The sequence below is a fragment of the Dacryopinax primogenitus genome (genome assembly GCF_000292625.1).
Source record: "Dacryopinax primogenitus strain DJM-731 SS1 chromosome Unknown DACRYscaffold_19, whole genome shotgun sequence".
Lineage (NCBI taxonomy): Eukaryota > Fungi > Basidiomycota > Dacrymycetes > Dacrymycetales > Dacrymycetaceae > Dacryopinax > Dacryopinax primogenitus.
This window is the reverse complement of record NW_024467216.1, coordinates 617736-636509: the sequence shown is the minus strand read 5'-3', so window position 1 is coordinate 636509 and position 18774 is coordinate 617736. Positions and strand designations below refer to the sequence as shown.

Genomic DNA, 18774 nt, shown 5'->3' with positions numbered 1-18774 from the left:
GTTGGCCCGGAGTTGCCAAGAGAAGCTTAAGAACTTGCAGATTTGGATGGCTCGTAATTGGTGCTTCATTGGTTATTCCTAGAAGGGGTAACGTCCAAATAAACAACATCCAACTAGCACTGGTGCACAAGCAGGCTGAGAAATAGAAAGCAGCAGATCCGCATGCAAACACCAAACCTCAAACACCACGCCAAGCAAGCATTGACCAGCACATCCCGCACTGCACGCCTAATACCGTCTAACCACCCCATCATTCCCTCCCGCCCACACACTCCCGCCTTCTGCCCTCAAACATCGCACAGCATCACATTCCCACCCCGCCCATTCCTCCGCCACCTCCGGGCCTCCATGACCTTCGCGAATCAGGTAGGGAAGGCCGTCCTCCGATGCTACGGCTAGGCCTTGGCTGGAGAGCACGAGGTCCTCGATCGACGAGCCGTTGCGCTTTGTTGACCAGAGGGGGGAGGGAAGGTGTCGCAGGTCGTAAGCGTTCAGTTGACCTTTCAGACTCCCCGTGTAGATCTGTGTAGGGGAGAGAGCGATACTTTGTAGTGCGTTGGATGAGGAGGTGGAGGTCTTAGGGGAGGTGTAGATAGTTTGAGAGGAAGGGACGCGCAGGTCGAGGAGGGTGAAAAGGCCTGAGGAGAGGGCGACGGCGAGCAGTGGGAGGTGCCCTTGTTCGGGGATGCTACCGTTTGTCGAAGGCGCGGTACCGTTCACCGCCGGAGCATCTGGCTGCAGGTAGGAGAGGTCCATCTCTGCGGGAGGTACGATCCCCGCCAGCTTGTTCCCACCCGCATACCCCGGTAGTCCGACCATCCGCGCACTCTTCCCAGCAGCGACATCCCACACTCTCACAGTCCCGTCCTTCGCGCAGCTCACCACCTGCCGTCCGCGGTCAACAATATACGTATCCGTCACTCCGCGTTTATGGCCGCTCAGCACGCGGGCCGGTGTGAGCGGGGGAACGACGGGGGAGATGTGCAGCTGACAGTCTGAGCCTGAGGACAGAATGACTTGAGAGGAGGGAAGAATGCGGACGCTGAGCACTGTCGACAGGTGCGGGGTGAACGTTTGCGGCCCTGCGCTCGGATTAGGTGTGTCGGGCGTGGAGAGGGGGATAAGCGTGATCGACCCGCTTGCTGAGCCGGTCGCGAGAAGGGAAAGGTCGGGAGATGGGGAGAGAGTGGTAATTTGGGTACCTGGGGAGACGGGGATCGACTGTCTAGGAAAACGGACAAGAGTTGGGGGAATGTCCAGCGAGGGACAAGAGACGCGTAACACTGACTACAGAGGTCGTTAGTGATAGCAAGGGAAACGGATAAAGGCGTACGCTGTTGACCCACTCGACCTGCACACCGTTCCGAGCTTCGAGCTTCACTCCACCAGGAGCGTCCCTCTCGCGCGAGATGCGGACTTTACCGTGTACCGAATTGCGGCCTTCGAGGTAGCAGGATATCCATATGTCTTCGGCGGTGACGAGAGAGGAGTTGACGTCCGCAAGAACAGAAGGGTATGTCGGTTGGATCGTTATTTGTGGGAGGACAGTGTGTTCATTGCTAGCCATTGTCAAAGTGAATGATGGTCGTGTACAATTACAATTGTCAATTCAGTCGCTGACGACGCCAGCTTAGCGCCCAAAATGACTTCTTCCTCAGTGAGCACAGCCACTAAACCCCTTCGACGTCGACCAAGACGCGCTGCTCATCAACTCAACATCGCTGCTCACCGTCACCAACAGCGAGGAGCACGATGTCGCTGCCAGCAACTCCCTTCCCACTCGCATGGCCCATCCCCACCCCGGTCACAAACCCAAGCCTGCTCGAGCAGCAGGATATCCAGCAAACAGAAGACCTGTTACGCAACCCCCATTCTTTCCGCCACTGGTGGACCGCCATCTCCGCCCTCCAATCCCAGTGGTCTGAAGCCCAGCGCGCGACGCGCTCCAGCGAGGGACCTACTGCGTCCCCTCTAGGCCTGTTTGAGAGGGAAGAGACGCGACTTCTCTTTCAGCGCATTGTCTTCATATACGAATCTGCGTTGCAGAACTTCCCGCAAAGCTTCAAGCTTCAAAAATCCTACCTTCTCTTCAGGCGATCTGCAATACTTGGACAGAAAGCACCCAAGCGCAAGACAGGGGGAGGACGGAAGAAGGCAGGGTCGATAAGAGAGTTGATGGAGGATGAGTGGGGTGCGAGGGACGTGTGGGTCGGAGGGTGGGTAGACGGTGTCCTTGGCTGGAAGGAGTGGGCGAGCCTTGTCGCCGTATGCGAGAGAGCGGTCATGTGGTTGCCTAACGTCAGTACCTCTGTTTCTTACAAGACCACTGCTCATGCGTACCTTAGATGCCAAGGATCTGGCTACTGTACCTCGAACTCTTCCTCCACCCAGCTCTCCCTGCACCGCTCTCCCACACCCACGCCCGGCGAACATGCGACCGTGCACTTCGTACGCTCCCCCCTTCCCTCCACCCGCGTATATGGCCGCTCTACCTGCTCTTCGCCGAGTCCCGAGGAGGGGCGACGATGTCTGCTGTCTACCGACGGTTCCTGAAGGTAGATGGGAGCTTAGGGGAGCGGTATGCCAGGCTGTTGTTAGGTCGTGTTGGCGAGGAAGACGACGCTGACGAGGAGGATGAGGAGACGGTCAGGGGAGCGCTGTTGCTACCTGAGCGAAGGGGCGAACCGCGCCCGCTTGAGGCGGCCAAGCTGCTACTCAAGCTTGCCCGGCAAGCGGCAGCGGGGACGTACACATCCCCTTCTGGAAGATCACCTTACGCGTTACTGCTCGACTTCCTCGAAGTTGTGGAGAACTTTTCTGAGGATGTAGGGTTCGCACCGGACGAGGAGGAGACACCGGCGCAAGGGGGAGAGGAGACGGATGGCCTGAACGGGAAGAAGCTCGATATAAAAAAGATAGTCAAGACCGATGGGCTGGAGGTGTATAAGGACCAGGCGGGTAGGCTGTGGACGGGCATGGCGACCTACTGGACTAAACGAGGAGACTTCGACAGGGTTTGTACCGCTCACCTTTTTGTGAGGATTGACTGACATTGTTTGGTTGGACAGGCAACAGAGACGTTCGAGCAAGGGCAGAACAGCGTTCTCACCGTACGCGACTTTACGCAGATATTCGACGCCCACGCCGAATTCTCCGAATCGCTCATCTCGGCGCTTATGGAATCCCTGCCCTCCCTCACCGACCCCTCAGAAGCGGAGGAAGTAGAACGCGAACTGGACGAGCGGATGAAGGCATTCGAGGAGCTCATGGATAGGAGGCCATTCTTGGTTAACGAGGTCATGCTGAGGCGGAATGAGAATGATGTACAAGAGTGGGAGAAGAGGATCGCTCTGTTCGGTACGGACGACGAGCAGGTACGTTCCAACGACTCTACATCGTACGCATAGGCACTAACTCCCGGACGCGTAGGTAGCGAAGACCTACGAACTCGCCCTGCGCACTATCTCACCCAAGCGGGCCACCGCGAACTTACACCAGCTCTACATCCACTTCGCCCGCTTCTACGAGCAGGGTGGCGTTTCCCGTTCTGCAGAACCGGACGTTAAGAGCGCACGCCGGGTGCTGGAGCGTGCAACGGGCGTCAACTTCCGCGTGGTAGACGAGCTGGCCGAGGTATGGATCGAGTGGGCGGAGATGGAGTTGAGGGCCGAGTGAGTTGAGGTTCATTTGACCTAATTCGGCGATGCTGACTGCTTGGTAGAAACTACGACGAAGCTATAAGAGTCATGCAGAGGGCGACGGCCCTGCCTAAAAATACCAAGGTGTCGTATCACGATAACGTGCGTCTTTCCTTATCCTCACTTGCTCTGCGTTGCTCATTCGTTTCCCTCTAGACCCTCCCCGTTCAAGCGCGCCTGTTCAAATCTCTCAAGCTCTGGTCATTCTACGTCGATCTCGAAGAGTCTATCGGCACGGTCGAGTCGACCAAACGGGCATACGAAAAGATCCTCGAGCTCAGGATCGCAAATGCGCAGGTTATTATCAACTACGCGGCGTTCTTAGAGGAGAACAAGTATTGGGAGGACAGCTTTAAGGTCTATGAGCGTGGAGTTGAGCTGTTCACCTTCCCGATCGCATTTGAGATCTGGAATATCTACTTAAGCAAGTTCGTCAAGCGTTATGTGCGTACTCGCTTCCCGTTTTATAAACACACCATGCTGACAGATGAAATGAATAGGGAGGTTCAAAATTAGAGCGCACACGCGACTTGTTCGAGCAAGCGTTAGAAAAGTGCCCAGCGAAGCAGAGCAAACCCCTCTTCTTGATGTACGCTAAGCTGGAGGAGGACTTCGGACTTGCCAAACGAGCGATGGCGATATATGACCGGGCGACAGCGGCGGTGGCCGATGAAGACAAGTTTGATGTGTGTCTATCCCAGACCCCTACCGCGCTGGCCGTGCTAATGTTCCCACAGATGTTCACAATCTACATCGCCAAAGCCGCATCAAACTTTGGTTTGCCTGCCACACGCCCGATCTACGAACGTGCCCTGCAAGTGCTCCCCGACGCACAGACCGCAGCCATGTCCTTGCGTTTCGCCGCACTCGAGCGCAAGCTGGGCGAGATCGATCGTGCACGTGCGATCTACGCTCACGCTTCCCAGTTCTGCGACACGCGTGTGCGGCCAGAGTTCTGGAAGGAGTGGAACGACTTTGAGGTTGAGACGGGCTCGGAGGATACGTTCAGGGAGATGCTGAGGATAAAGAGGAGCGTACAAGCCCAATATAATACCGAGGTGAGCTTCCTGGCTGCGCAGGCGGTGGCGGCTAGGAAAGGGGAGAAGCTGGATGAGGAGGAAGAGAAGGAAGAGGGCGACGCTATGGCCATGGCTGAACGTGCTGCGGGCGCAGGCACAGGCGGCGGGGCGGCAAAAGGACCTAGCTTTGTCGCTGCGAAGGAGAGGACAACGGTCATGCAGGAAGAAGCGAAGAACGAAGATGAGATCAAGATGGACGAGGATGAAGAAGAAGAGTGACCCGCTTGTAATACTGTACCTGCAAATGATATTCTTCGCTGGAGTATTATGAACTTGCTCTGTGGCCAACGTGAGAAATCGAACGCTGTGCAGGGGAGGTGGCAGATAGGATGGGCGAATATCTTTTCTTCGTGCACTTATGGGTCTGTTCACCATTATTGTCCAATTACACAGCTAGATTCTTTATAACAACTCTATCAAACACTTCACCTTTGTGCAACAACCTCCCGCCCATCGTCCAATATTTACAACAGCACTCACCGTCTATTCCACCGCCAATCCTGGCGGGCCAAACACCTCCCCATCCTCTTCCATCAGGCCCCAAACATCGTACGCCGCCGCCCAAGCTTCCCAGCACCCCTCTTTCACCTGACCTCCAGCATGGCGGAGTGCGAGCCACTTCTCCCAATCCTCCAGCACCCAGTGCACGTTCTTCCCCGAATCATGGTGCGTAGCTCCTACATACGCCTCCAGGAAAGCGCGGACGTACGCTTCCTGTCGTTCCTCGCCTTCTTCCCCTCCGAGGGCCATATTATACAGCACACTCCAGACGCCCATGCGCAGGTCATACCGCCGGTCAGCGACACCGCAGTCTCCCCAATCAACGATGCCGACTTCTGTCCAGCGGACACTGCCTTCCCCCGCCCCTGCGCCTCCTGAGCCAGGAACAGGAGCCTCAGGGTATCCGGCCACTTCCCGCCGGACAAGCAGGTTGGGCAGCGTAAAGTCCCCATGGACGAAGCATGTCTTAACCCTCTCCCCTACCCATAGAGAGGGGTCCGCAACCGCCCGCTCCATGGTAGAGATACACGCTACAGCTCGATCCTGTTCTCTCATCTTCCTGCGTAGGTCGGGACCTTCAAGGAGCTCCTCCTTCCCGCTCGTGATGGGCGGTTCGGGCTCAGGCACTAGTGCGCTGAAGCGCGGGGCGAGGCGGGCAGACTCTGCGCGCAGGTAAAGGCGGAGCCAGTCGCGCGCTGTTTGCGGGTGTGCGTGGTCTTCTAGCGTCGAGAGAGAGTGCACGTCCTCCGCTATTGGGGTGGGGAGGATCGTGCGCAGCGGTCCTGGAAGGTCGGCCCAAGCTGAGGAAAATGCGAATCCGTGGACAAAGCGCGCTGCTCGACCGAAGGCGCGGCAGAGAGAGAGACGCTCTGCGACGGAAGTGCTGGTCACCCATGCCCGGCTGCCGTCTGACGTTGAGGGAATCGCATGGGTTAGGAGGGCGTTGAGCGGGAGTTGGGCGATGGGCACGGGTACAGGGATGTGTAGTAGGTGCGGGGATGGCTGGAGATGAGAGAGATAGGCGTGCAGCTTTGGCAAGTTGACAGATTCCCTCTGGACTGCGACGGCGGAGAAGGCATTCTGAGGTATTTTGAGAATGTATTGTTGATGTGGTTGTCCTGGTTGTACGAAGTCGCGGAATGGATTTGTTGGATGGAGGAGAGAGGCAGAAGGAGTGATGAGAAATGCCAGGGAGTTGTTCGCACTTGATCCACCTTGGACGGGCGTGGCTTTGAATGGACCGATATGCTGCTCGAGGGCGGCGTTGAGGGCAAGAGATATGGTGGGAGGAGAGGACATGACAATAAACAATGAACAATAAACAATAAACAATGAACAATGAACAATGAACAATGAACAATAATGTTATTGTTCGTTTGATGTTGACGACAATCAATAACTTCAACAACACCGACACAATCGACGTCATTATCACGTGACCTTCTTCTCCCCGCCACCATACCGCGGACAGGACCAACTCTGGAAGCAACGGTCATCATGCACGCCCTCCCACTGCACCTTCATTACCCGAATACCAACCTCTCACCGGCGATGCGGTTTCGGCTTACAAGCAATGTCTTCTCCTTGAGGAAACGGCCGTTGGAAAGCCGCCGAAAGCCGATGGACCCGGCCGCGCTCCGCCGCTGGTGGCAGCGCGGGTTTTAGGCTATCTGCTACTCTTGCTTCATGCCGCCGGTCGTCAGATGCTTGCTCGAGATATCAACGACTGCACCAGCACCGAGGGGCTCATGACACTTGCTCAGCTGTACTATGGGAGTTTTGTGGTTGCTAGTAAGTAATTATTCTCATCTATTGTCCAAGCTCACCCTTCCCTGATCAGTGAAACGCCCCCAAACGACCCCTCCTCCATCCGAGCATCCATCAAGAGATCCATTGGAAGATAGGAATGACTGGTATAGCCATGCGCTCTCTGCACCGCCAGCCGACCACACTCCTCCATCCGAGCATCCATCACTCGAAGGTAGGATTGACTGGTATAGCCATGCGCTCTCTACACCGCCAGCCGACCACAGAGCACAGAAACAACTGGTTAGCTAAGTGCCTACTCTGAGATACTTTTTATCTGACGAGCACGACGTCAGGCACTTTCACGGGATAACTTCCGATGCGTGTTATCCGGTACTGTCGATATTCCCTCGTGGCTTGGGAAGCGCGTCACACGAGCAGCTGAGGAGCCACTTGAACAAACAGACGCGGTACACATACTCCCCCAGGGTCTTTTTGCGGGTATATCGGATGATGATGAGAACCCCAGGGTCGGCCGCTTAATCACGTCAATACGTCATGGCCACCTGATATCTTCTAATAACATGCCGCCGCTGCAGGCGTTGCCGCTGTACTTTCTCGCTTTTCCAATCCCAGCGTCCCCATGGATCTCAGTGGGCCTGACATGAACAAAACGTGGAATCTGTTCACCTTGACGAAAGGCTGGCACAGCTTGTGGGATGCGCTCCTAGTCTGGATGGAAGCGACGGTCCGACCTCCAGACGTTTGAGAAATGCATATGAGGGCTTATGTCCGTATATTAGGCGACTCCCAATACTTACGTCGTACGCACGGCGTACCCGGGAATTGGGAGCCATTCCCCCCTGCAAACGGTGACATTTGCTACAGTTGATCCACAAAATGTACCTGTCCCGAACCCGGAGTTCATCCTGCTGCATGCAATTTGTGCCAAGGTCGCCCTTCTCTCCGGGGGAGGTGAGTATGTTGACGCAGCGCAACGGCGGTTAGAAGCTGTCGACCCAGTGAGAGCTGTTGGCGAAGAGGGGGGGCTGACGTTGTTGCAGGCTAAGCTAGAGATGTTGCACATTATTGTTCCCCCTGCGTAGCTGGGGCAATCAGGTTCTCTTTCTGTTCCTGTTTATCCGCTGCCGGATTGAGCATCCATCGTGAATAGTATACTTGGGCTCCTGCCGTCTATCACCGTTGTTTGTTGTACACATTCAGCCCTTAAGAGCGTCATTGCGGGTTAGCAACATCTCTGGCAGCCGTATATACGCTAACGAGGCTGGCCCCACAAGCCACACGAAAGAAGGCTGGCATATTCTTTCCCAAGCCACCGGGGCAGATGGAATGAGCATGTCGTCAAGGCCCTCGAATATTACGTTACCCTCTACTCTAAGGAAGAGTTGTGGAATGGAAGACTCCCAGTTACGTTATGTTAGTGATTGATTGACCGCAAGAAGGATCGGAGTTGTTACTATGATGCCGTTGAGTGAACCCGTTGTAATCACGATTAAGAGGGTGAGAGAAAGCGAAAATAATGTGTTGTAATGTATATTATTGTTTGCCAGTGCAATGTCTACCTAATCCACCAGAGAAATGTACACCGGAGAGTCCATAAGAGAAGTTCGCAACGAGGGAGGGCAGGGAGAGGAAGGGAGTTCAGACCACCAGGCGTCTACAAGTGATGCGACCTGACGAACGCCGCATGCGCTCTCGCCGGTCCACCCCTGCCCTGCGCCATCGTCTGCGCCTTTAATCTGGGCACGCACTCGCTCTTGTCCGCGTTCAACCTCCACCCTGGTGCGCATCGGCTGACCACGCACTTCCCCTTACGGCAAGCGACGTCCCTAGCCCCTTGGATCTGTGTGCAGTCGACGCCCCCTCCAAGCTCGGGCGGGCTATCCATGCACCCTCCGCAGGACTCCAGATCCGTCTCGACGTCTACGCACTCCTCTCCACCTCGCCCGTGGAGGATAGGGCAGATCTTCTGCCCGTCCTTAGGGCACTCACGTCGTCGGGTAGAGACGTGCCTCCGCCGCTGCGAGCTAGCAGGACAAGTCGAAGACGTGCTCGGGGTGGTACAAGCCGGCGGGCTAGCCCAAGTGGTACCCGTACACTGGTTCTGGCTGGTCGACCCCGCGGGGGAAAGCTTGCCGTTCGCGCAGGCTTGGCAGTGGGTCTGGTGGGTTTGGGAATTGAACGAGCCGGGACAGCAGTTGCAGCAGCCTGTTTGACCCATCGCGGCTGTATATGTGCCTGCAGCGCAGTCTTTGCACTGCGTTTGCCCGACTTGGTCTTGATATGTGCCTGCGTCGCAGGGCTTGTATGATGATAAGGCGCTGTTCGGGCAGTAGGCACCTGGAAGCAGGAGTCAGGACGCAGACGATGAAGTGACGGAAGGAAACGCACCCGTTGGGCATACAAGACAGCCCGTATTCCCGGAATTGGCGTAGTACCCAGCATTACACGGGTACTGATTCACACCGTCCGGACATTGGTAGCCCGATTGGCACGCCTGGCAGTGGTCGCCTTGTGCCCATGTGCCGGGGTTGCACGTGATGGCGAGAGCGGGGGAGAGGAGGGCGGCGAGGCTGAGTAGTGTTGTTATCCGGACCATTTTGGCGTTTTGGTGTTCTTGAGGATCTTCAAGGTTTTGGGTGTGTGTGTGTGTGTGTGTTGGGGGCGGGGGGTGCACTGTGGGGGGACAAGAAATCTTGGAAGTAGGTGTGCAAAGTTGTGGATATGGGGGCAAACAATTCCCCTTCATCGACTATTATACTCCCTGATTCCCACACACGAGCAAAGCCGCTCGGACAGACACCTCCGCAAAGCCTATGGATGATACGATCACATCGACCTTCTCGTTTGCTGGGGCCGTAGGAAAATCTGATTCAGTGGATGTTCCAGGGCGGAGCGCTGTAAACCGGCTCCGGAAGCGGAATCGGGGCCGTCCCGTCTCCAGACCTGCACCTTCACCTGGGAGGGGGGAGTGCGTATATCCGGTTGGGGGCCCGGACGGAGGCTGGTGGCCAGAGAGTGAGCCCATCCATGATTAAGTGCAACACAGAGATGAGATGGTGACGAACTGGGGGCAAGCCGGAGAAGATCAGCATCTGCGGGAGAGAAGGGCGGGAGCGAGCGGTCAGAGACCAGAGATTTGAGTCAGACACGAGTGCGCGCGGAGGGCCCCGAGCGCAAATTCCTCAGGGCATGCCAGCCATTCCAGTCCGATCAGAAACATGCCGTCTCAGAGACGGCGAGTCAAGCTATGGTCATGGGAAACTGCTTGTTGTCGTGCCAGCCATCTGTAGCATGGTGTGTTACACATGAGTAGCAAGAGCTGTCGCACATGCCCCAGGGGGAGAGACAGCGAGAGACATTCCTTGCGTGCCCGGCTGACTTGGCCTGCGCGGTCAGGGTGGGAGCCGTAACCCTCGAATGCTCGAATGATGCCACTATTGAAGAATCATTAATGGAATCGATGTCGGCAGTAAGATTATTGTCATCATCAGCTCCAATGATTGTTCGGAATCCGCGGGAGAAGCAACAATCAAGAATATTAATAAAGACGGCGGAAGGTGGCGGCTGAGGAAGAAGAACCGGTTGTCTCGCGGAAGATCTCGCGTCGCCGTCAGGCACGAGGCTTCTTCCTTCGGAGCCTTCGGAGCCGAGCCGGCTTCTATCTTGTCCCCGTGCTTTGGCTTTGTACTTACACGTCGTCTGATGTGGACCACTCCATTCTTGATCTAGCGGAGCGCAGCATCAGCAAGTATTTAGTCGTGAAACTGGACTCAAGTGGCTTCAGAACTCCATCTACTCTTGCCTCACTCTCAATATCAATCAGGGCTCCAGGGCGCTATGTACAGTATGCACTAGCGCCCGGCGTCTCAGCCCAAGCCCGGCTGCCGGCTTCCAACCCTATCACATTTCCCAAGCATCCGGTATGTCTGGAATTAGTCACCCTTCATTCCACGAAGGGGTCGGCATGCGAGTGCTGGCAAGCCACCGACCTGCTTGGATCTGGAACTGGATTCATGTTGCTGCTGCTGGGGATGCGGGCCGGTAGGGATGCGGGGGCGCTCGGAGCCGGAGCCGAGAGAGTGACTTGGTGCGCTCTCTGTTTGCAACGACTCGAAATGCTCTATGGATCATCCGATGTGCCTCGTATCGGCATGTGCTCTACACGTGCTCCGACAAGATATCATGCCAGACTCGATCAAGACGCGTGATATCGCAGACCGCTCTAGCACATGAAGGCAAAAAGAGATATATGCCTTCTCGTGCTCGCTCAACCCCCTTCTTACCGCTAGATTCTTTCGTGCGACAAGCCGTGCATTCTCTGTCTTCCAGTCAACCCTTGCGTCCTGAGCTGACTGGGCCTGCGCGGTCAGTGACCAGTCCCGCGGCCTCGAATCGAATGATGGGCATTATCGAGCTTCATATCAAATGGAGTAGCTAACTCCGGTCTCACTACTATCGTTGGGAACCGCCGTACAACCAGTAAATCAACAAACCGGGCGGATGAGATACCAGCAAGAGAACAGCGGCGAACGAGCACTCTAGCGTCACGCAGGCACGAACCTACCCCGGAGCCGAAGCTGATGCGTCAGCGTTGACCGATCTAGGTGGCTGAGACGGATAAAGAAACCAATCGGATAATCTCTATTGCACTATAACGGGGCCGCCAAACCCATAACCCCCATACAGGGAGTGTCTCAGCCCAAACCCGGCTTCCGGCGTCCTGTCAAACAAATTCCCCATTCCCGTGACATGGGTATGTCTGGAATTTGTCATGGGTTGACATTCCCCTTCCAGCCGGGGGACGTGGGGACGTCATGGCAAGCCACCTTGTTCTGGGTCTGTCATGTGGCGACTCGGAGATGAGGATGGGGATGGGGATGGGGATGGGGATGGGGTGCCGGAACCGAGCCGCAGCTACCACCGGACCGAGCCGGAGTAGCGGTTGTGATCGATTCGATCATCTTGCCCAGACACGTGGATCGACAGCGAGGAACTCTCTTTGGTACACGAGGATAACAAGTATATGCTATATACGCGTGCCCCTTCCATTGCAAGTCCAGCTCTTCTTGACTCCTCCGACTGGCTTACTCCTGGCGCAAGTCTGCAATATGCCCCCCTCGCAACAGCCAAATGTGCACCATCCCAAGCTGATAGAGGTGCAGCTCGTACCAGGGATCCGGAAGGATGAAGTACAAGCGGATGGGAGAGCGCAGTCATTTGCTGTGAACCTAATTGGAAAAGGCGCTCCTATCCCAAGTAAACGTTACGCAGAGCAAACGTCTGTTAGTTATCAACATGACATTACATGAACCCCATCTACACAGAACCACAAGACCAAAAGACCAGAAAGGACGAAAACTCGGGAAATAAAGACTACGGCACACCCATCGTCACTACTATCACGAACACCACCGCGAGCAGGACGGCGGTCATGATCGACAGTAAGAGTGGGGCGATCCTCGAAGGGGGGAACGAGTTGCTCATAAGTGCGATCTGGGTCCTGAAGTACCTGTGTACCCCTGCGCATACGTCAACTGTCAATACCGCGCTCACAGGGAAGTCCCCAAAGCGCAGAACGCACCAACAACCAACACCACCCCTCCAACAGCGACCATCGTCCCCCCCACAGGCCGGGCCATAGTCATCGTCCTCTGCCTGCCCTCTGTCGTTCCAAGCGCGGAGATCGCAAACAGCTGGACGAGCGCGACGCCCGTTGTGGCCAGGGCGAGACAGGTACGTGTCCATGCTAGGAAGGTGCGCTCGTTGGCTAGGTGGTCGCGGGCTAGGTTTCCGCGTGCGGGGATAGAGGGGGGGAGGGAGACTGGGATGAGTTAGTATGGGGTTGTAATACACTGAGTGGGGAGGAGGGGGACGTACAGGGGTTTACGGACTGCCAGAAACGGAGCAGGAAGCTGGGAGAGGAGGGGATGAGGGTCTTATCCTCCGAAGGCTGGGGGTGTAGGGCGGACATGGCGGACATGGCGGTGGTTCAGTTGTGCAGTCTAGTCGTTCAGTTTGTGGTGAGTGTTGTGCGGATTGGTCGGTGGCGGGTTGAGATCGTGCTTTGTTGTTCACTTGTGTTAACTATTCAAGGTTACAGCGTATCAAGCAATCCCGTCAACAAGAGAGGAGTACAGCTAACAACACATGCATCGTGCATCCAGTCATCTGAATAGATCGGTCCGGTAAGTACGACAAAGCTGGTGAGTGAAAGAGAGGCGAGAAGGAGGCGAGCAGTGCCGACGGACAGGAAGGGGGGGGGGCCGATAATTCGGTGGGATTCCGGCCGTCGTGGTATGACGTAGCTAGGGTCGAGATCATGTGATCAGGTTGGTTAGACCTGCCTTGGACTTGGACTTTGACTGGGATGTTGATTTGCTACGATCATTTTACTGGAACTGCTTGTTCACCTCCCAACCTTGTTGACTGTCGCGGCTCCAAGAATGAAAGGAGTTACCTCAGGTAGCGCGACCTCGTGATCTCCAGTGATCTTACTGTAATACAAAGGAAGCCGGAAGCAGTCCTTATCGCTCGAACTATTCAGACAATGTGTGAATGACATCTGTCTACGTCTTGCCTTGCTTGCTGCTACACGTCTCTCTGCTTGTGACTAGACATCTTGCTGCCCGCTGCTCTCTTGACTGTGAGATGGAGAAGGGCTACGTCATGCCCGGCTCTGGCTACGTGCACCAAGCCCAAGCCCAAGCCCGGGTATCCCGTATCATTCCCGTACGCCCTCTCCTCCCTCTCTTCCAACGCACTGACCTCATTCCTCCCAGTTCCTCTTCATCCTCTCCAGCGTCCTCTACCTGTCCTACCTCTCCCTCCCCTCCCCTACCCCAGACTTCACCCCCATATCCCAGCACTGCACCCCCCCTCCCATCCCCGCGTCCTCCTACCATTCCCGTCTCGCACAGCTCACTTCCACCCTCTCATCGCTCAACGCCAGTGCATACATCCTCGAGCCCTCCCCTTCCTCCCTCTACTACCTGAACGTCTCCCTCTCCTCCTGGGGCCTCTCCGAGCGTCCTCTGCTACTTATCATCCCCCGCTCAGGGCCCATACGTGTCCTTACCCCGAAATTCGAAGCTCCGCGCGCTAGGCTCTTGCCCTTGCCTGTGCAGGCAGAGTATGTCCTCTGGGAGGAGGAAGAAGATCCTTATGCTGCTGCTGTGGCCGCGCTGCCTCAGGGCAGGTTGTTGGCGGACGGGACGACAAGGTTGTTTGTCGTTGACGGGTTAGGGCGTACAGGGAGGACAGTAGAGCTCGCTCCTCCCGCTATCCAATCCATCAGGGAACGCAAAACAGAAGAAGAGCTAGAGATCCTGAGGTGTGCTAACGAGGTGCGCACATTTTCCTCTCTGCAGTGCAGGCGCAGGCTGATGGGAGAAGAGGACTCTATTGGCTATTAGGGCCGTGCGCGGCTTGCTTAGGTTCGGCATGCGGGAATCCCAGGGCCGCGCTCTGATGGGCCAAGCGCTAGCCCAAGCCGGCTTGAAAGATCTAGACAACATCTTCCTCGTCGGGGGTAGGTGCTCCAGCTCTGTTCAACTGCCTAAGGAACTGAACTGATCGTGCTGGGTAGAGAATGCCGCTCTGCCTCATGGGAGAGGCACGGATCGGGTGATCGGGAAATCTGATTTTGTACTTATTGACTGTGGGGGATCCCTCCATGGGTACCACAGTGACGTCACCCGAGTACGTCCCTCCCATCTCTGCAAGCGACTGCTAACCCACCCGGGTGCGAGCAGACGTTCGCCCTCCCCGGGTCAGAGATCCCTTCTTCCCACCTCCAGCTGTGGTATTCCGTGCAACACGCCCAGTCCCTCGCACTGCTCGCCGCCCACCCCGGCGCCCCAGCTCACACGATAGACGCCGCCGCGCGTTCGTACCTCAACACTTCCCATCTCGGCCCTTACTTCACCCACAGGGTAGGGCACGGCATCGGCCTAGAAGTACACGAGTCGCCCTACCTAGTCGCTTCCAACCCCCGGGCTGTACAAGTGGGGAACACGTTCTCCGATGAGCCGGGGGTGTATGTATTGGGCAAAATGGGCGTGAGGCTGGAGGATTGTTTTGAGGTCCTGGGCCTGGGTGTTGAGGGGCAGGAAGAGGGGGGGAGGGTGTTGACACTGGGTGTTGGGGGACTGGCGAGAAGTCCTTGGGATATCTAACTGCGTTTGGCTGGGGAGGGAGTTAGTTCTGGTTCATGGGTTGGATCTGTTAGTTGGATAACCAGGCAGCCACCGGAGAGCAATCCACAGTGTGAACAGGTCCAAGGACTTAGAAGAAAAGCTCATGCTATCTAAAGGGGGTTCTTTGCGAGGAAGAAAGGGATCCAATACTTGTAACCCAATGGTCATTCCCTATTCGAACAACAACGATCATCGGCGCCCGCGCCCTACCCACAAAACAAAAATGAACGGTACATGATATGATATGGTACAAAACATGATATGATATGATATGTATGACAAGGCAGAGATTCCAGAGGGCGACATCAACAGCGACGCGTTCCCCCTTCTTCAAAGTCCAAATAAGGCAAGATATGGATATGAATGGATGACTCGGCCTCGCCAGGGCAGTCTGTATTGGGTTGTTTGGACCCGAACGGTGTTGACATCTGAGCGGGGGGTGCTTTCGAGATAGGGCGTAGTATGGGCTGAGCGCGTTTGTGTGACTCCAAATAGGCCGCACTCTGCACTCCACACTCTTTGATGGTTCATCGTTCATCGTTCATCCTTCCCCACCCCCACCTCCAGCTCTTCCCGCTCCCCAACCTCCCCAAGCTCCCCCCCAAGACCCAGAACAGGCACAAGCAACGGCACAGGCACAGGCACAGGCAAAGGCAAAGGCACACCCTTCTCCCAAACACTGACCCTCTCGACCCGTTCCAAGCTCAGGAGCGCCAGTTCCCTGGCCCGGTGAGCGGAGGAGGCTTTTTCTCTTTTGTTGCTGGAGTTCTGTTTGATTTCTGGGGGGAGTTTGGGTTTGGGTTTGGTGAGTTTGGGGTTGGGTGAGGATGTGGTGGCGGGATGCTGGGCTTGGGGGGAGGAAGGGGGTTGATATCCGTTGGCTTCTTGCTCGGGGCTCGCCTCCCGCAGTAGCCTGTTCGCACCCGTCCGCTCGCTAGACACACCTCTCGAGTGATCCTCACCCGTCCCTTCCCTCCCTCCCATCCCGTCCCTTCTCTCGTTCCTCCTCTTCCCCCTCTCACCCCGCATTCCGCTCTGCTGGCCCAATCGTTCCAGCCCGAAAGGTCGCTCTACCCCATCTTCCAAGCCCCACACAGTCTCGTATTCCTGGCTTAGCCTGCCGAAGATTGCGACTTCCGCAAGGGGCTGGACGTTGGGGGGGGAAGAGGAAGGGAGGGAGGGGGTTGAGCTCGCCGAGGGAGGGGGAAGGGGAGGGGGAGGGGTTTGGGGGATGAGAGGAAGTTGGCTTGACTTTGCGTGTGGGTGGTTTGGGGTTGAGGTTGTTGGGTAGGAGGTTCGAGTTGGACCTGCATCTGCATTCGGATCCGGATTTGGGCTTGAGGAATGGGAGGGTAGGGGAGGGGAGAGGGAAGACGAGGCTTCGGAGCTGCCATCCCCATGGGTTAGCTCGCCCACCCGCGTACGGGAAGCTCCTGCCACTGTCGTCTCCGACGTCTTGCCCCTTTCCTCTCCCCTCCCTCCCTCACTCTCCCTTCCCCCCTCTCCCACTCCCACTCCCACTGCATCTTCCTTCCGAGTTAACTTCTCTCCCCGGAGGTTACCCCCGTGTGCAAAAGACATCGCCAGCCTAGGGTTGCTTATGAACCGACTCGGTTCTGTCATACTTGAGGGTAGACCAAGTCCTTTCCTCGTGCTCGTGCTTGTGCTCGTGCTTGTGCTCGGGTTCGTGCTCGGGCCGGCAGTCTCCTGCGGCGGCGTTTGACCCTCCCTCGCACCAGGTCTTGTACCTCTCGGGATTTTGGAACCAGTCGTACGTGTAGGCGAAGGCGAATGCGCAGGTATAGGAGAGCCCCCACCCCTCCAACCTCCTACAGGCACAATTTTTCCCCCACTCGGGAGTGCGCTCCCCATGGGACTAGGACAAGCCGGTGTCGTAGGTCCCGATTCAGAGCTGCTATCCCCAGGCGGGCAGTTTGGGGAGTCGAAAGCCGCAGCCGCAGTCGAAGCCAAAGCCGAAGCCGAATTAGAATTAGAAGTAGAAGTGAAAGGATAGCCAGCGGGGACGAGTTCCGGAGTACTGGTTTCCCCCTTCCCTGAGAGCGCTTCACCTCGCCGCACTTCCTCTTCCGTGCCAGGAGCGGGAGGGGACGGCAGTGCGAAATATGATGCCTTCTTTATCCGGCTTGAGGATGAGGATATGAGGGGGCGGAAGGCGTGCGTGTGCAGTAGTTGGGGGGAGAGGATTGGTCGAGGTGTAGGTGTAGAGGTGGGACCTGGTTTGGAAGTGGAAGTGGAAGTGGGGGGAGGTAGGGGGGCATCGGTGGTCCCTCCTTCTACTTCTGCTTCTACTTCTGCTTCTCCTGTTTCTCGCTCGACACCAAGTTGTTGTCGCTCTTGTTCGAGTTCGAGCTGGGGCTGGGGTTGAGAGGGTGTAATAGGGGGATCAGACTGTACTTGTGCTGCCGGCGTCGGGGAGGTCATCCTCATCCCTAGGGAGTGTACGCAGTTCCCATATGGTATATCTAGAGAGGGGCAGAGCGCTGTCCCTCTTCTTCTTCGTTGTCGTTGCCGTCTAGATCGTGCTCGTCGTCGTCGTCCTCCTGCTAAAGAAGTGGCAATGTACACGCCACAAGGTACAAAGGGAACACGAGGTACACCGCCACGAACCTTATCGGAGCGGGAGCAAACGGAACAGGGGGGTACTCGATCACCGATCGGGAGATGATGACCCGATCGGGTAGTGATGGAGGTGCGCAGTGAGACGGTCTTGGGTAGAGCACTGGGACTAGTACTGGGACTACTGATTCGACTTGGACGGGGATTTGGAAGCCACGTGTGCGTCCTTTCTCATAGAGAAGGACGAACCTGTCAGATGTCTCGGCCTGCGCATGATGTTCTCACAGTACTCTTTGAGCGCAGTCGAATACCACCGGTTATGGGATCAGAATATGATGGTTGCACGTGATTGTCAACTGTCAGATAATCAACACCGACAGCGATAGCATCGACGCCCACTCTGACTACTGCACACTATGGACAGCACGCTCCCTCATCGACATCGTCTACTATGGCACTACATCCCTCTCATCATCCCTGTCCTCATCCTCACCCTCATCCTCCCTCTCCCCCTCCCCATCCCCCTCCGCACCTCCCTCCCTCTCCCCTCCCCAGTCCAACCCCCCCGCTGTCCCCAACCCCCCCTGCTAAAACCCCACAACCCCCTCCTCCCCCAGCTCCTCTCCTCCCTCTCCCACCCAACGTTCCCAACCCTCGCCGCCCACCAGCTTTCTCAAAGCGTCCGAATCCCTACCGAGACGTGGGACGACTTTGGCCCTGTCGGGGAGGATGACAGGTGGGACAAGTTCGGGGCGTTTCACGATTGGCTCGAAGGGGCGTTTCCTGCCATGTACGTTCCACCCCCCATAGAACCGCTATGAGCTGCTGATGGGGATAGTCATGAGACGCTCAGGAAAGAAAGGGTTAATACTTGGGGGTTGGTGTATACTTGGCAAGGGTACGAGCCGGAACTGAAGCCGTTGATGTTGGCCGCACATCAAGGTCTGCCCCCCC

The 18774-nt window shown here is 56.5% G+C and overlaps 9 protein-coding genes across 9 annotated transcripts in view; 5 read left to right on the top strand and 4 right to left on the bottom strand.

Moving 5' to 3' along the window:
* Nucleotides 1–228: 228 nt before the first annotated feature.
* Nucleotides 229–1567, bottom strand: DACRYDRAFT_57592 (WD40 repeat-like protein; the record flags this gene model as incomplete). The annotated part of the gene is made up of 3 exons (XM_040775454.1): nt 229–783; nt 817–1287; nt 1334–1567. The coding sequence occupies 3 exons, from the start codon at nt 1565–1567 to the stop codon at nt 229–231; spliced, it is 1260 nt and encodes a 419-aa protein (XP_040625394.1).
* A 185-nt stretch (nt 1568–1752) lies between these two features.
* Nucleotides 1753–4996, top strand: DACRYDRAFT_118755 (uncharacterized protein; the record flags this gene model as incomplete). The annotated part of the gene is made up of 8 exons (XM_040770653.1): nt 1753–2298; nt 2346–3014; nt 3069–3374; nt 3430–3671; nt 3722–3800; nt 3855–4142; nt 4199–4384; nt 4436–4996. 8 exons carry the CDS (start codon nt 1753–1755, stop codon nt 4994–4996), a joined length of 2877 nt encoding a protein of 958 aa, XP_040625393.1.
* A 264-nt stretch (nt 4997–5260) lies between these two features.
* On the bottom strand, nt 5261–6577 carry DACRYDRAFT_101934 (uncharacterized protein; the record flags this gene model as incomplete). The annotated part of the gene is made up of 1 exon (XM_040767598.1): nt 5261–6577. The coding sequence occupies one exon, from the start codon at nt 6575–6577 to the stop codon at nt 5261–5263; it is 1317 nt and encodes a 438-aa protein (XP_040625392.1).
* A 404-nt stretch (nt 6578–6981) lies between these two features.
* DACRYDRAFT_110937 (uncharacterized protein) lies at nt 6982–8130 on the top strand (the record flags this gene model as incomplete). The annotated part of the gene is made up of 5 exons (XM_040769148.1): nt 6982–7069; nt 7119–7327; nt 7381–7525; nt 7624–7772; nt 7828–8130. 5 exons carry the CDS (start codon nt 6982–6984, stop codon nt 8128–8130), a joined length of 894 nt encoding a protein of 297 aa, XP_040625391.1.
* Nucleotides 8131–8702: 572 nt separating this feature from the next.
* Nucleotides 8703–9644, bottom strand: DACRYDRAFT_57420 (uncharacterized protein; the record flags this gene model as incomplete). The annotated part of the gene is made up of 2 exons (XM_040775440.1): nt 8703–9385; nt 9437–9644. The coding sequence occupies 2 exons, from the start codon at nt 9642–9644 to the stop codon at nt 8703–8705; spliced, it is 891 nt and encodes a 296-aa protein (XP_040625390.1).
* A 2777-nt stretch (nt 9645–12421) lies between these two features.
* DACRYDRAFT_110935 (uncharacterized protein) lies at nt 12422–13028 on the bottom strand (the record flags this gene model as incomplete). The annotated part of the gene is made up of 3 exons (XM_040769147.1): nt 12422–12567; nt 12630–12869; nt 12926–13028. The coding sequence occupies 3 exons, from the start codon at nt 13026–13028 to the stop codon at nt 12422–12424; spliced, it is 489 nt and encodes a 162-aa protein (XP_040625389.1).
* Nucleotides 13029–13866: 838 nt separating this feature from the next.
* On the top strand, nt 13867–15222 carry DACRYDRAFT_57624 (Creatinase/aminopeptidase; the record flags this gene model as incomplete). Its single annotated transcript, XM_040775458.1, has 4 exons — nt 13867–14391; nt 14441–14576; nt 14634–14746; nt 14800–15222. Coding segments are annotated over 4 exons (1197 nt in total), but the record flags the coding sequence as incomplete, so codon positions are not given.
* Nucleotides 15223–15399: 177 nt separating this feature from the next.
* Nucleotides 15400–16000, top strand: DACRYDRAFT_24527 (uncharacterized protein; the record flags this gene model as incomplete). The annotated part of the gene is made up of 1 exon (XM_040773713.1): nt 15400–16000. A coding segment is annotated over exon 1 (161 nt), but the record flags the coding sequence as incomplete, so codon positions are not given.
* Nucleotides 16001–18236: 2236 nt separating this feature from the next.
* Nucleotides 18237–18774, top strand: part of DACRYDRAFT_118752 (carboxypeptidase S) — a gene marked incomplete at its 5' end in the record, with an annotated part of 2503 nt that continues 1965 nt past the window's right edge. Inside the window, 2 exons of the mRNA XM_040770652.1 lie at nt 18237–18610; nt 18659–18762. Of these exons, the coding sequence (XP_040625386.1) occupies nt 18237–18610; nt 18659–18762 (478 nt within the window). The remainder of the gene's footprint in view (nt 18611–18658; nt 18763–18774) is intronic.